We start from the raw sequence: 17,381 nt of genomic DNA, 5'->3' as shown, positions 1-17,381 counted from the left end.
TATACAATTTATACTCGATATGTAGCCGTTTACGTGGACTATTTATACACACTTCTACACGCGACGCCATCTTATACCTTCATCATGTAGCAGTTCTTAAGTGAATATTGTGCTTTGTGATATGAGGACACACTTCATTGAGCACATACAGAGATGTATGCTCATCCATTCTTAAGTAATTGATGTACGACTTGATGTCTTCCACTGTAAGCTCACGTAACAAGTTTTGTTGAATGCTTTTATCGTGTCGTCCTAAAACCCACGGCTTCACCCAGATTAGATTAGTTTTTCGTTCCATAGATCCGTGCTGAGGAGATCCTCGTGGATGTGGAACATGTCGATTTTTTTAAAACTGAAATAACAATACTAGTAGTATGAATAAAGGCATCATTTGTTTCTATTAAAAATTTCGCCAATGGAGTAGTAGTTGGCCACTAGTAAGTCTTTCAGGGTCCTTTTAAACTGATCTTTATTTCTAACTAAATTTTTTATGTTTGCTGGCAAATTATTGAAGGTGAGTGTTCGTGAGTAGTGGACCCCTTTTTGAACTAAAGTAAGTGCTTTTAAGTCCTTGTGCAGCTCCTTTTTGTTCCTGGTAATGTATATATGAACAGAGTTGTTTGCTGGAAAAAGAGATATATTATTTAGGACAAATTTCATTAAGGAGTAAATATATTGAGAGGCAGTAGTTAGTATACAGTTCTTTGAAGAGGTTTCTGCAGGACGTCCGTGAATTTACTCCACAATAATACGTATTACACGCTTTTGGACTCTGAAAACTTTTGTTTGACTTCAAGACTTACCCCAAAATATTATCCCATATGACATTATGGAATGAAAGTATGCAAGCTTTTTCATTTTATGTTGCCTATGTCTGCTAACACTCGAATTGCAAATACAGATTTGTTAAGGCGTTTCTGCAGTTCTGTGGTGTGCTCCTCCCAATTAATTTATTATCAAGTTGTAATCCCAGAAATTTAAGACTGTCAGCCTCGTATGTATGGTTCCTTTTTTTTCCCCCACTTCTTTTCCGCATGTGCACACAATGCAATTGCGGTACGTGCAACTGCTGCGGTTAATAACAAGTTGTTGTCAGCCATCTTGAACTTTGACGAAAAATTTGATGACAGTGTAACCCCATTTCTAGCGCTACGTCAAAGATCTTTGTCAAATATATTTGACGGAATATTTGATCAAATCTTTGACAAAGAAATTTGATAGTGTAATACCGGCCGTATCAGAGGAACGGTTATCGCAGTAACCGCTACTTCTCAGTAACCGGTTATTTCTACCAGTTACGTTATTGTTTGCCACACCTATGGTACAGCTTTTAAGAGCAATTGAATGTCCTGATCTTTTGCCCAATAGGCTCAAAAAAATTTTGTGGCCGTTAATTACAACAAAGCCGACCATGAAGATGAGGCATACGTGTATTATTTATGTTTACGTCAAATAGTTAAATGATATCGAAGCGGTGATTTTCATGTTTCATCCAACCCTAATAGGGTATTGCTTGTATACTACTATCTACAGACTTAATTTTTTTTGGCAAAGTTTTCGAAATAGGTGTGTGTAAGTTTTTGAATAAAGTGGCTTGCCTGTCGACCCAGTAGTGTGTGCGTTTCAAGGTGATAGTTCCATATTAATAAAGAATAGCCATAAGCACACTTAGCCGTCACACTTTTGTCTAGTTTGGTATTGTTCGTTAATGGTATTACGCACCAATTAAGAGTAATGTGACACCATTGCACTCAAGTCGTGTTAATTGGCCTCACTTCGGCGGAGAACGGCTTTGACGTACAGTTTCAACAGGTGTTTATTAGAAAATTGGCTCTGTTGTTGCTGTGTGCAATCGTTCGTTGAGTGAAGGTAGGCTGTCGTGGACGCTATGCACATAGTGGTGGTTATATTGGACAGTAATTACAGATTACCTTATGATCTTGTTGTTATCAGAGTATTTCCACATCAGTTCTTCGGTTAATACCAGATAAGGTCATAAATGCCTCGTAAGGTGCCATAAGTGCCTATCCAAGCGCATGTGAATAATAAGGTAAAGGAAAGCGAATCTCCTTGTATCCGACAAAATGGAAAATTTCCGTAACGACTGTTCACCCTGGGAGTCCCGTGATGGAACATATGAATGGCTGGGATAAAGAATTACACCGATATCTAATGTGATTAGCAGATGTACAGTATATTAAGGCTTGGTACGTAAAGTTATCGTAAGTGAGCCATTCGCAAAATTGACTTAGATCTTCCTAAAATGACAAGCTATTAATGAACTGCTAACAGCCACCGATTTTGTACGGTAGACCTTTATTGTTATTGTTAACGGGTCGTTCTCTGTGAACCAAAACCAATTTTCCCTCAGTAAAAAAGAAATCAGATGAATCTGTGTGGTAGAAAACAGTTCTTGCTGAGTATATCCTAAGGATCTAAAGTGTTAACAGTTACAACGCTGTGTACACACAAGTATTTGATGCAAACTAAGAAAAACCACGAAAGTGTGCATAAAACCAACGTACCTTGAGAGGTGATTGACCCAAAAAGAAACAAAGATAGTTACATAAATGTAATGATAAATCTCTTTAGTAGCCTGCGGACTCAAATGTATGGAGTGTCATTGAATGCCCTCAGAAACACCCAACAAAAGCAGTAGAGGCAACATTTTTATTTTAGAAGAGTAAAAGATGGGATAATACCTGTTAATGCTGCCATAGCTTGTGTTGTTAATATAATGCGCTTCTGAATGTGTTTGTTCGTCTGCAGTGTACCATTTGAGTACAATGTGTGTGGGGCGTAACTCATTTATGTTGGTAATGCACAGGCTTTACACACAGATGCCATCAATTACACGATGTGCTTGTAGATATATAAATGAACTCAAAGTTTTCAACTTGTCATTGTTCCAGGTACACTGGACAGTCTGTTGTGTGTTGTTAGCTGTTGTCGTTGTTGTTGTTGTTGTTGTTGTGCACATACAGGTTTGATGCAGCTCTCCACGCTTCTCTGTAATGTGCAAGCCTCTTCATCTACTGCAACCTACATCCTTCTGAATCTGCTTATTGTATTCATTTCTTGGCCTCCCTCTATTGTTTTTACCCCCACGCTTCTCTCCAGTACTAAACTGGTGATCCCTTGATGCCTCAGAATGTGTCCTACCAACCGATCCCTTCTTCTAGTCATGTTCTGCCACAAATTTCTCATCTCCCCAATTCTGTTCAGTACCTCCTCATTAGTTATGTGCTCTACCCATCTAACCTTCAAAGTTCTTCTTGTCTAAATTGTTTATTGTCCATGTATCACTTCCATATGGGGCTACACTCCATATAAATACTTTCAGAAAGGACTTTGACACTTGAATCTATAATTGATGTTAACAAATTTCTCTTCTTCAGAAACACCTTTGTTGCCATTGCCAGTCTACATTTTATATCATCCCTACTTCAAACACCATCAGTTATTTTGCTTCCCAAATAGCAGAACTCATCTAGTACTTGCAGTGTCTTGTTTCCTAATCTAATTCCCTCAGCATCACCTGGTTTAAGTAGACCACATTCCATTATCCTTGTTTTGCTTTTATTGATGTTCATATTATACCCCTTTTTCAAGATGCTGTCCATTCTGTTCAACTGCTCTTCCAAATCTGTTGTTGTTTCTGACAGAATTATAATGTCGTAAGCAAATATCAAAGTTTTTATTTCTTCTCCATGGATTTTAATTCCTCCTCCAAATTTTTCTTTTTTTTTCCTTTGCTGCTTGCTCAATATACAGATTGAATAACATCGGGGATAAGCTACAATGCTGTCTCAGGCCCTTCCCAACCACTGCTTCCCTTTCATGCCCCACCACTGTTATAACTGCCATCTGGTTTCTGTACTAATTGTAAATAGCCTTTCACTCCCTGTATTTGACACCTGCGATCTTAAGAATGTAAAAGAGAGTATTCCACGCAACATTGCCAAAAGTTCTCTCTGAGTCTACCTATGCTAGAAACGTAGTTTTGCCAAGTCTACAAATGCTAGAAATGTAGTTTTGCCTTTCCTATCTTCTGTGGGATTTCTCACATGTTCCTACATTTCTCCTGAATCCAAACTGACCTTCCCCAAGGCCAGCTTCTACCAGTTTTTCCGTTCTTCTTTCAAGAACTCATGTTAGTATTTTGCAACTGTGACACATTAAGCTGATAGTTCAGTAATTTTCACATCTGTCAGCACCTGCTTTCTTTGGGATTTTCAGCTACTTCTCTTTTTCCCTATTTGGTCACTTGTGTTATTACTTTAGACAGTGTCCCTTTTGTAGCCACATGGCTTTTTTCCTGAGCTGAAACATAGTGCTGGCTTCATATTTAGCTTTTTCTGTTTGTTATTAGGGATATGAGCAATGATGTAATATCTTCAGAGTTACCTTGTAAATTTAAATCCTTTGCATATATTTTGTTTCTTTTGTGAATGTTCTATATTTCAGAACTGTAAAATGTAATTGAAGTACTACAATATTTAAAAGATTGTTTGTCTACAGATATTACTCTGCAAACCATTGTGAAGTGCATGGCATATGGTGTTTCTCATTGATTATTTGGGCTCTCTCCCATTCCATAACGGTTTCTGTGTGTGATGTAATTTGTCTAATCTTGTCTTTGCAATCCCTATGGAAGCAGTAAACAGAGGGCTGTAACATATTCCTAAATTTATCATGTAAAGTTGCTTCTAGAAACTTGCCAAGTACACACTCCCAAGGGTCTCACAAACTTGCGACAATTTGTGCTGCCCTTCTTTGTTTCTGTTTAATATCTCCTGTAAGTCCTATTTTGTATTGGTCCCTTAAACATAAGGGGTGTTCTAGGATGTGTTGTTTGAGTGTTTTGTATACAATCTCATATGTAGATTGATTGCATCTCCCTAGTGTCCTATCGAGGAGCCATAGCCTGCCACCTGCTTTACCTATGACTAACACTATGGGATCATTCTGTTTCGTACCTCTACAGATTATGACACTCGGGTCTTTGTATGACATGACTGATTCCAGCAGTTATTCACTGATATTGTAGTCATTGGGTACTATGTTCTGTCAAGTGCACAATTTTACATTTCTGAACATTTGAAACAAGTTGCCATCATTTGCACCACCTTGAAATCTTATCATGATATGGCTTTCAGTGCCTTCTCTTTTAAGAAATTTGTTATGTTTTACCATTTGCCATTTCAAGAATGTCTTGGTTTTGCACCTTGTATCATATTGCAAATATTTGTAAGAAAGCTGGGCAGTTAGTGATATAATCTGGACACTATTACAGTACTACAGTGCTCTGAGCTATTCTTAAATTAAAAGATATATGTAATAGAGGGAAACATCCCACAAGGGAAAAATATATGTCTGCTTGTGTCTGTTATGTGCAGATGGATGTGTTTGTGATAAAGTATCCTCCTGTCTAGGTTCCATGGAAACTCATCACATAAAAACCGTACAATGTAAAATACTATTAGATTAGATATATGTGATTACTGTAAATCACAAGAGCAATAACTTCTCTCATTTGAAGTTGACGGTAAATCCACATAATAAAGGGTGCTTCTGTGAAAATGGCCATATATGTATTATAATTATCATCTTATTAAGCCGAGAATGCTTCTTGTAAGTATTCAGGACTGTAGGACCATCCCAGTATACGAAAAAAGTAATGATAGAGAGTTGTCGATTCTCAGCAAATTTCTATTATTGAATATTCACCGAAGGTAACAAAGAAACTCATGTACAACCATTTAAAAACAGTTCTTGATAAAATTCTTTGACAGAGCAGCAGTTAGCTGGATGTTACAAAAATAGATGTATTAAAGACATTTCAGATTTGTTATCCAGATTCTTAAATCTGTTTAATCGCATGTAATTCACAACTGGGAGTCTTCATCTATTGAACTAAAGCTTCGTGTAGTGTGAGATTCCAGACAACATGCATGACTTTTCTATGATAGTAGACTTGGTAGAACACTGGTAAGCTACCTTTGTAATCGGTAAATGACTCTGCACATATTTGCTGACAGACTTAAATATGCTGTAATTACACCCATATAGAGTGGAGTTTTGCACTCTGGTGCAAAGGTCTTCAACAAGCTCCCATCTAACATAAAGCAACAAATTGGGAACCTTTCTAGTTTGGAAGAAAATTAGATGTGACTCAGTCCAAATGTCTGAAGCTATGACACTAAGACTTCTTAATCTAGTTTACTGAACATATAACAATATTATGAGAAGGATAGATTGCTACTCATCATGTAGGGGAGACATTGACTTGCCTACAGGCACAATGAAGAGATTGCTTCTCCAAAAATAGAAAACACACAACATTCACACGAGCGCAACTCTCACCTCACCTCATCATGCATGCATGACCACTACTGTCTCTGGCTGCTGTGTGCGCACCCACAGTGGCTAGAGACGGGAAGAGGGGGGGGGGGGGGGTGCTGACTGATGCTGTTGCACTTTATAAGGGGAAAATGTTATTACCAAAAATCTCAAAGGTCATGACCGATGTACTTTAAATTTTTGCACAATGCTCTAATGAAAAGTCAGACAAAAATGAGCTATGTATTTTTATTATATGGAGAGGGGGATAAATGAGGAGGACAAGGACAGAGATAGGGAGGGGAGAAGGAGATTAGGACATATACTCAATCCCCAAACATGTTAGAAATGCATGCTTTCTTTTCTGTTTTCTTTCTTTTTCGTGTAACCAGACTGTGCCACAGTAAAATGTGGCTGGGAACTGCTAGTGGATTACTAAGAACTTGCCACTAAAAAGGAGACTGAATTGTGCTGCTGACCAAATTATTTTTCAAATGTTTTCTGACTACTCCCATCAAGTTGATCACTTTCAGTTTCATTATTTCCACTTTGTTTGTTTGTTTGTTCGTTTGTGCCAGTAGAACAACATTCTAGTCTGAGCGATTCAAGTATGTTGTGGTGGCCTCTTTCCTGATCATGTTCCAGTATTGGTTTAGGAAGTCGTTTATGACAACTGCATCAGATTTTTGTGCATATTCTTCTACTGCAGCCATAAAAAGTTGTTATCTGTTCTGTTCTTTACAGATCATGGCAATGAAGGAAGGTAACATTTTATCCAAACTGTTTATGATACTCTAAGTAAAGATAGTTTCCCTTTGTTTATTAACAATACAGAACTTACACGTATTTGCTCTGCTGCTTGAGTACATTGTCAGAAGTGTCTGCTCAGATCACGTTTTGTCACATTTTGTGAAAATGCATATGAGGTGAAGTAGAGAGTGGAAACTTGTGAAAATTGAGTGAAAACAATGCACTAAATAGCAGTTGATCGAGACACCAACCAAAGACACGAAACAGGACGAAAAATTTTGCAGAAGACACGCTGAAAAAAAAGCACTAAAATGGATGTATAATAATACAGTTCAGTTAGTGATGTAATTTTAAGAAATAAAAATTTGACGCACGGATGATGACACACAGGTGTCGACACATGTCTGGGTAAATATTTCAAAACAACCCAGTTTTTTAGTTAGATTTGTTTGACTAATACCAGCAAATGACTTAAAGTAAAGCTTTCTATGTGTGTTAGTTCCTCATAATTTTCCTTCATTTACACCTATACTCCACAGGCCACCATGTGGTGCACGGCAGAGGATACCCTGTACCGCTGTTAGTTATTCCCTTTCTTGTTCCACTAGCTAATGGAGCAAGGGAAAAATGACTGACTGTATGCTGCCATACAAATGTAGTGAGCCATGCCATTCCCGGAAGGGCATGTATCATCTATGTCAAACATAGAGCTCGGAGTAAATAAGTGGGCAATCACAGTTAGTTTGCGAACATCAGGCCACATACTGTGGGAAAGTATTATTCAACAGGTGTGGAATCTACCTGCTGGAGAACATTTGTAATCTCTGTGTAGCAAGGAGGAATGAAGGAGCTCCGGCACCAAGGAAGACAAATATATTGTATATAAGTGACTGTTGTTATATGCTATTCGCAGAATGTTAACAACAAGAAGTCTTTGAGACAATAATTTTAGTTGGTTCCCATGTAACCTTTTGGAAAGTTTGTGATAATATACAAAGTTAATTGGGACCAATCTACCCTTCATTTAAGTAGAGAAGCAGTGTTTTGTTTTATAGCCACTTCATGTTCAGAAATCTGCAGGGAAGAAAGAAGTTCGATGCTGAGGAAGAACAGGGCACAGCATAGCAGGACCCTAAGGTAAACCAATGGAGTTGCAAGGCTGAATATCTACACCAATCTAATAAAGGAGTATTAAGATGGTGGTATTAGGTATAGCTGCCTGGAGTAATAGGTCTAGAACAGACCATGCTCAAGCAGTCAAAACATTGTCCCACTAGTATTTCTTTACAGATAATCATTAAACTAAAAACAAAAAATCATGAATTTAATATGTAAAATAATAATTTAAAATGAAAAACAAATATAAGTCAAAATGATTAGAATAACAGTGAACATTTAGATTATTATTTTAATTAGGTACGTTGAAAATATTCCAACAGCATATTGTGTACAGCTTATTTTCATAAAATGATATTACAAAACCATGTTTATTGCACATGGGTGGATGTGGTGAGAAAGATCCTGTAACTTCCGTTATAAGAAAAGTTTTCGTTTTTTATCAGTAATTAATGGTGGTGGGACATTTTGCAAAAATTTCACATTATTACAATAATTGGTTATACAGTTTTAAAGAAAGTTAATTACATTTCAACTTTTATTTGAAACACATTTTTTATATATCATTGTTTTGAAGATATTACCTCTAAACCTAATACACCAAATTACCGTTTGGATTGTGTTTTACCTCTTAAAAGGGAAATTGGGCAAAAACAACAAAATATGTACAGCACTACTTTGATCCCTTTACATACCCACCAAGTTTCATCAAGATCATTTATTTAGACCAGGGGATGACCTCTTGTTAGAGAAATGTGTGACAAGTAAAGATGTGAGGGATGGGAAAGACCAACCAGGGTTGGACAGATGTGTTAGAAATCTGCTACAAAAGCAAAGAGACCTGCACTGCAAATTTAACCATAGCAAAAACCTCACAAACAAATAAGAATATATAGAATAACCAGATCACTTGAATGAGAACCCAGTTTGTACATAGCTAGGCCGATTCCAAACAAATCACTAGTGCCCCGTGCCCTGTCAGGTGTGCGCAGAAATGAACTATAAAGGGGGGGGGGGGGCGAGAGGGAGAGAGAGAGAGAGAGAGAGAGAGAGAGAGAGAGAGAGAGAGAGAGAGAGAGAGAGAGAACCGGACATACACCCAATCCAATCCTGTCTACAGGATTATAACAGCTACGTTGCTAATCTGATTCACAAGGTGGCACTGTCCATGGGCAGTGTGTGCTGACCTGGCTATGATGCTGCCGTCGCTATTTGATCATACCACTGCCGTGTCAACTGGACCCTGCCCCCAGATACTGGTGCAGGCAAGTAACAAGATGAGCTGGTGCCAACATGTCTTGTCAGGTTCACGGCCAGCTTGGCACCGACGATGTAATGCAAAGTTAGCATAGTCCTTTCCCATAGTAGGATGACAGTGAGACTGTACCCCTCTGATGGCCCCTCCCCCACAGCATGGGATGGCATGCAGAATCCAGAAAAGTGATGTCCATATCTTCTGGGACTCTATTCACAGGTGCACATGGAGAACCAAAAGTCCTGTCAGCCAGCACTGGGGAATAGGGCTGGAAATGACCCTGGTAGTGACAGGTTCATTACCTGGGGATGTGCGCTGGGCAGATACCTGCTCCAGGAAATGCCAACGCTGGATGGGATCCATGGGTGGTTTGGGACTTAGGGGGAGTGGGCAGGAGCTGGTTGGTGTGGCACCCATTGGCCATCTAGCCCCACCATTTACTGCTGAAGATCATACATACTCAGCCCCTGATGATCGCTTGGAGGGCTAGAAAAGACATCAGCAGATTGTGAATTAGGCAAGATTGGGCTGGGTGTAGCAGGTGTGGGCAAAAATGGAGAAGGGGGCCACAAGGATGGTGGGGAATGGGAGGATCTTGAGGATGCAGCAGTCATGTGCAGGGCCAGCAGAGGCCGATACCCCACCTGTGGGGAAAGTTGGTTGCAATGGTGGGCCACGAGCCTGTCCTCTGTCTCCACTGAAAAGACTCTCCAGCCCTGCAGGCCTTGGACAACTGCCTGGGTCTTACTCATGGTGATCAAAAGTGCGAGCCCAGGTAATGGCCTCTGGTGTGTATTATAGCAATGGAGGCATCTGAGGGGATCGGGAGAGGCAGCAGGAGGTTGCAGACTGTGTGTGCCTGGCATCTTCGAAGCAGTTCAGCCGGGCTCTTCTCGCGCAGGGACATGGACCTATAAGAACTGAGAAAATGGGTGAATGCATCGTCAGCCGGGGCATCCCCTATGTATTTCTTGATCTGTGTCTTGGAAGTTCAGACAAAGCATTGTGCCTCCTCGTTCAACTGGAGTGAAATGGGGTTGTCTTGATCTGGTGGATACCGTGTTGTGCACAAAAGTTGTGAAATGTTTATGAGATAAACTGTGGGTCATTGTTGGTGGCCAGGATGGGGGGAGACCTGTGACAGAGGAGAGCCAGGTTAGGTCTTGCACTGCCGATTCTGCCGTGTCGGGAGGCAGTTTATGATGTACGGAAACCAAGGATAGGATCTGTGAGCACTGACCAGTAAGCGTCCAGAAAAGGGACCCACAAAATCAACGTGGATTCACTACCAAGGCTGATAAGGTTCCACCATGGAGAGTAGCACTGCATCGGGATGGCTTGGTGGCTTGCACACTTAAAGCAAGGAACAATGAAATGTTCAATTCGCTATTGATCTGTGGCCAGTAGACATGTTGGTGGACCAACTTCTTCATTTGTGATGTGGACCAGTGACCAATTGCTGGAGGCAAAGGATGTCCTGCCTGAATGATGCTGAAATGACCACGCACGGCACAGTGTGTTTCGTAGACAACAAAATAACTCCATCAACGAGTGTCAATCTGTGGTGCAGCACAAAATAATTATGAACGGGATCTGATGTATGAGCTGCAAGCTGTTCTGGCCACCCATGCTTACACACAGAATCAGGCTGACCGTGTAGGTGAAGCAGGAGCCAGTAATAGGGAACTCATCCATTGTCTGTTGAGTTTCGTTATCAAAGTATAGACAGAGAAAATCATTGTGGTTGAAGCTGGGCTTGAGACACATAGGAAGGCAGTAGAGGGCGTCAGCATTTGAGTGTTGAGCCGTTGGGCGAAAGTGGGTCACTTCGTGATAACCACTGAGGAACAGAGCCCAAAGTTGAAGTCTGTGTGTTGTCTTGCCTGGCAGATGTGCCACAGGCCTAAAGATGGAAGCTAAAGGCTTATGGTCCGCAACCAGGTGAAACTTGACACTATAGATAAACACATGAAGCTTCTTGAGTGTATAAATAATGATGAGGGCCACCTTCTCAATTTGCAAGTAATTTTTCTGTGCCAAGTTGAGCATCTTCGAGGCAAAGGCGATGGGCCTTTCCAAACCATCTGTAATATGGCGAGACAGTGTGGACCCCATGGTGTGCTGCGGTAATTGGTAGCCACCATAGACTGGTGACCCATGCTGTATGTGGCCATAAACAGTGTGGAACACTAAACATGTTTCATTTTCTGAAATATTTGTTTACAGATATGGGTCCAAACAAATGATGCAAATATGCGGCTATGGCTAAATATGCTGGAGCCTCTTCACATTAGTAGGACTTTGGAGGGCCTCTGTAGCCAAAATATGACTGCTCATTGGCTGTATACCCTGACGGGAACTGACATATTCCCAGGTATTCAATAGAGGGTTGGAAGAAAACGACTTATCTACATTACACTTGAGATGTGCATCCCACAGTGTCTGTAACAGAAGCTGTAGGTTGCGAAGATAGTCCTCAGTGGCTGGACTGTGGCAACAATCTCATCAAGGTAGTTGATACAAGGAATTTGCTGCGTGAGTTGTTCCAAATAATGCTGAAAAAGAGCCAGAACGCTAGCAACTTCAAGAACAAACCACATTACTGTTAGGTGCCATATGGCTTATTGGCAAAAAGCAACTGGCGTGGCTGACTCTTCATCAGACGACAGCTGCAAATATACTCCTGAAAAATCCAATTTCGTAAAATACTGCACATCACCAATTTTGTCATGAGTTCTTCCAGTCAGGGAATGGGGTACATGTCGACCAAAGACTGCAAATTGACCATCACTATCAAAGCGGAGCTTGCCCATTTTTTTCTTAATAATCACTAATGGCATAGCCCATTGATGGGACAGTATAGGTTCCATAACACCGTATCTAGTTCTTCTTTTACTTGGTCACTCCTGGCCAGGCAACAGAAAGGGAAGGGGCAGGGGTCAAAGGAGGTTGTGCACCATTTTTGAGGGTGATATGTGCTGTGAAATATGTCGCCGTGCCTAGCGAAGGCAAAAAAAGTACGGAAAATTCCTTGCACAGGCATCCAGTTCTCGAAAGGGCGCAAGGTCTGACTAAATTTACTGAATTGGTGGCTGTGCTTCTGGAGGTGAGGAAAGCATCCAAGCCAAACACATTTTCCTAAAGGCACTGTTCAGCACAAGGAATGTCAATGAACACACTGCCAGTTTGTTTGTCATCTCTGTTGTAAATTGTGCCAGAATAGGAAATTGTTGTAGGTTATAACTGGCAAGATGGCATGAAGTGGGAAACAGCAGAGGCGAACCGAGACACAGTTAAGTCTTAAGAGTTCAGAAATGATGCTGCCGCATCCATATCCATATACAGTGGAATGGGCATATTATAGGGAAACACATTGAGTAACAGTTTTGTTGGAACAATTGCAAAATTAATACATGTGAGGCTAATAACTTTAATGTCCTTAGGCTGAGGGCTTGAAGTCACAGATGGAACTGACCAAGAGTTGCACACGTTTGCTAAGTGTCCTTTCTTTCAACAATGCTCTCCTATGCTGAAGGCAGGATGACTGAGCATATTGAACAGAAAAAGTAGGGCAGGAAGGCAGGGGCTTGCGGAAGTTTGTCTGCCACTCCCGAGTTTGTGTGGAGTCCAACAACTGGAGCTGCTGTTCTACTGTGAGTTAAGCCCCTGAAGGCGTGATGAAACGTGTGCCTGCTGTCACTCGAGTGACAGCAGCCCCATCAGCCCAGGAATCTGACTGATGGCCTGTGGTCCAGGAAACTTCAAATGCTTGTGCTGTCTTGGGTACTACTTCTCGGGGGGGGGGGGGGGGGGAGATGTCTTAAAAGTGCAGAGCCCATTGGCAGATCTCTTTATTGGAGCTGACATAATGATAGTGTCCCGAACCACTGTGTTTGCATATGATCCGTAGATTGAGCAGTAATGAAATGACGCCTTCAACTTGCATCTCCACAGCCCAAGTCTGATAAGATTGACAGGGTTGCTTCCTGCCCTGATAAAACTCCACTCTCATGGAAACCACATGGGTATGCTTGTGATAATATTAAGTCAGCAAACAACACATTTCTTGAACGATAGAGGCACAGGATCCTGAAGGGAACATAACTTCCCTAACAGATGGTACATTTAGGGAGATATCCATGACAGAAAGAGAGTTTTAAGAGTGTCAGTGTCTGTTACCTTGAAGGCCATGACGTGTTCCTGTAGGCATTTCTCATATGATTCTGTCTTTGGCAGCTTCATCGTAAGTGGGGGAAGGTGGTGGATAGGACAGAAAATTTTGAGGCCACATTAACGGGCCTGTCAACTCCCTTTCCGGCATGGCCGTGTGTTTCTGCTGCATTTCCAGCCTCCTTTTGATTTCCAGTTACTGCTGTAGTAAACTCTGAAAAACAAGTTCCAAGGATGCACCTAACTCCATCGCAACTTTGTAAAAAAAAACATGAAGAACGAACCATACTTGTTGCCATTTGCATAGCAACATACACAAGTAATAACACATAGAGTAACCAAATCACTTTAGTGAGAACAGGGTTTAGAAGTTCTATACAAATTCCATGCACATAGTTAAGCCGAGTCCTATATCATAACAAGTGGCCTGAGAGGGGAGTCAAATGAACACATGAATGAAGCATAACAGAATGAGAGAGAGGCCCCCCCCCCCCAATTCCAGGATTGTAACAGGTAGGTTATTAATCTTCCAGTGATGAGTTAAATTGTAACAAGATGAATCATTGCTCCATGCCTTGTTATGTTTGTGGTCAGTGTGGTGGTGGCACAGTAGATGTGATAACATAGGGTTACCACAGTTTCGATCTTATGTTAAAACAGTAAATCGATTGAAGCCATCTGTCCAGACATTGTGACCATAATGACGTTTAAGTGGAGGGTGATAGAGGGAAGGCTGTCAGGTTAAAAACTGTTTCACTAAATAAGTTCATACTATGATTCCTCCATTAAATTGTTGCATGAATGTCAACACCACAGATATCGAAATGGGTGACCATGGGATAGAAAAACTACTAAAATTACTAAACAGTGGAAAGGCCATTGGATCTGGTGGGGTACCAGCACAATTCTACATGTAGTATGCGAAAAAACTTGCTCTGTTTCTAGCAGCAGAGTACTGTAGCTTGCTGGAGGAATGAAGTATTTCTAATGATGGAGAAAAAAAGCACAGATCATTCCCATATTCAAGAAGGGTTATTGAACAGACGCACAAAACTATAAGCTTCATATCTCTGATGTTGGTCTGTTTTATTTTGGAACATGTTTTATGCTTGTATGTTATGACATTTCTGTAGGAATCAACATGTGAAATTTAACTTGCTCTGTTTGTCTACGAGATCCAGAAACAATAAATACTGGTTGATGCTGTGTTACCTGATTTCTGAAACCTGTTAGATACAATTCTGGACCAATTCATAATGAACAAATTAAGACTGTACACAGTATCAGACCAGCTGTGTGATTGTATTGAAGAATTTCTGGCAAACAGAACACAGCATGTCGCTCGAAATGGAGAAGAAAACTTCAGACATACATGTAACATCAGGGTTATTCCAGGGGAGAGCTGTAGGTACATTGCTTTTCGCAGTACATGTAAATGACCTGGTGGGTAACATCAAAAGTTCCATGAGGCTTGCCATGGTGATGCTTTTATATACAGAGAAGTCACAACACCAGCAAACTGTGTCAAGCTACAGGAAGACATACATAGGTCTGATGCTTGGTGCAAAGATTGGCAGTTGATGCTCAGCATAAACAAATACCATGTTCTGTGCATAAATAGGCAGAAGGATTACACGATTGCAGAACAATTACTGGATGTGGTGACATCCATAAAACATCGAGGAGTATGCATATGGAGTGATTTAAGGGGAACTAAATGGAGGTTTGCCAACAATTGTTCTTCCCGTGAACCGTTCATGAGTAGAACAGGAAAGAGGGGGGAGTGATAGTGGCATGCAAAGTACCCTTCCCCTCCTTTCCGTCCCCCTGCCACATACTGTAAGGTGGCTTGTAGAGTATACATGCAGATGTACTCTCTGTGAAACTGAATTGGGATTTCATCTGGAACTGACAGCTTATTTGTTTTCAACTCCTTCAATGCTTTTTCATTACCAGGGATGCCTATTTCTGGCATCCATAGGCACGTTTGCGTGGTGGTCAAATGATTGGATTTCTGCAATACTCTGTGTGAATGATTTTTCAGAAGTGAGATGTAAAACTTCAGCTTTCCTTTTGCTGTCTTCTTATGCCACAACAGACATATCTACAAGTGAATGAATCGAATCCTTCGACCTGCTTAGTGAGTTTATGTAGGACTAGAATTTCCCAAGATTCTTGGCACTATTTTTCTTTCACTAACATATGACAATGGAAGTTGTGTGCTTTGCACAGACCTTTCATTGGTGCATGGATTTCTACTAACTTTTGTCTGTGGGTATTTCAGCATTTATATTTGAACAGTGTGTGCTACAGTCTGTTTTATTGGCATTTTCTAAGTTTTGTTATTAAGTCATGGTGGTTCTTTGCGTCTTTCATCCATTTACTTAGCACGTTTCTCCAGAGTATGATTTACAGATTTTCAATCCTTTCAAGGTCTGCCATTGTCATTTCAAAGAAATCTTCTAGATCTCCATGGTAAGCTTGTCTGGTACAGCTTGTAACAATGTGTCTGATCATCTGATGTTTATTGCCAGTGTCACATTGAGATGATGTAGCCTTTCCTGATTGGTGGAGGCCTTCTGCACAGATGCCATGGCCTGTACAAATTCTGTTAGTTGTTTTCCAAGCACATTGTGCTAATTCCATTCCAGCTGGTCTTGTGCTGGGTCTTAAAAGAGTCTCATATTCCTCATGGGCAATATTTTTCCTTGCTTCTGGCCATTTCCTGCTCATGTTGGAATCCACTGCTTGTACCGATATTGACAATGTGATAGGTGACTGCCTGACTTAAATCAGCTCATTTTAAGTGCAGGCAAGTGAGAGTGAATTGAAAGCTGAGGATTTTTAATTAATTTTTGATATTCCTTGAGAAGGGCATTCTGTCTTTGAAGATCTGGTGGCACAATGTGTCATAGAGTTGGTAGCCAGTGAAGAGGGGTAGATCTGATGCAAGCTGTATTGTCCTCATTGCTGTGGTTGGCTGAAAATTGATTTCTCTCACATGTGAAATATTTAAATCACACAGAAACACAGTAGATTGGGAAGTCTTGGTGGTAGAGGATATGACCATTAAAAGTGACATGTGGCTTTGCATTGGCCATTCCACAGTTAAAATAAAGCAGCTAACTTCTGCCAAATTCATGCCAAATAAATTAACAAATGATGGGTTTTTAAAGTATGCTAGTGGCAAGGTAGTCAATGCCTTCTCTGCTTGATAGCAATGGAAATACTATCAATGACAGTGCTGTGGAAGCAGAGTCACTAAACACAGCCTTTCAAAATTCCTTCACCAAAGCAGAAGAAGAAGAAGTAAATATTCCAGAATTGAAACCAAAAACCACTGCCAGCATGAGTAACTTAGATGTAGATATCTTCGGGGTGGTGAATCAACTGCCGGCCGAAGTGGCCGTGCGGTTAAAGGCGCTGCAGTCTGGAACCGCAAGACCGCTACGGTCGCAGGTTCGAATCCTGCCTCGGGCATGGATGTTTGTGATGTCCTTAGGTTAGTTAGGTTTAACTAGTTCTAAGTTCTAGGGGACTAATGACCTCAGCAGTTGAGTCCCATAGTGCTCAGAGCCATTTGAACCATTTGTGAATCAACTTAATCACTCAGTAAAAGCAAGTCTTCTGGTCCAGACTGTATACCAATTAGGTTCCTGTCAGAGTACACTGATGCAATAGCTCCATACTTCACAATCGTATACGACTGCTTGCTCAACAAAAGATCTGTACGCAAAGAATGCAAAGT

At 40.7% G+C, this 17,381-nt stretch overlaps 1 protein-coding gene across 5 annotated transcripts in view; it reads left to right on the top strand.

Moving 5' to 3' along the window:
• The first annotated feature begins 1,577 nt into the window (after positions 1-1,577).
• Positions 1,578-17,381, top strand: part of LOC124795281 (glycerol kinase-like) — a 179,157-nt gene continuing 163,353 nt past the window's right edge. The window contains exon 1 of one of the 5 annotated variants that reach the window (XM_047259232.1): positions 1,578-1,628. Coding sequence is in view for 1 of the 5 variants with exons in the window: in XM_047259228.1 (XP_047115184.1) it covers positions 2,186-2,207 (22 nt within the window). In the remaining 4 variants the exon portion in view is untranslated. Of the gene's footprint in view, positions 1,629-1,690; positions 1,870-2,025; positions 2,051-2,170; positions 2,208-17,381 lie in introns of those variants that run through there. The other 4 variants (XM_047259229.1, XM_047259230.1, XM_047259233.1 and 1 more) reach the window with 4 other exon arrangements.

This window comes from Schistocerca piceifrons, chromosome 4, assembly GCF_021461385.2.
Source record: "Schistocerca piceifrons isolate TAMUIC-IGC-003096 chromosome 4, iqSchPice1.1, whole genome shotgun sequence".
NCBI classification, from domain to species: Eukaryota; Metazoa; Arthropoda; class Insecta; order Orthoptera; family Acrididae; genus Schistocerca; species Schistocerca piceifrons.
This window is presented reverse-complemented; position numbering and strand designations above follow the sequence as displayed.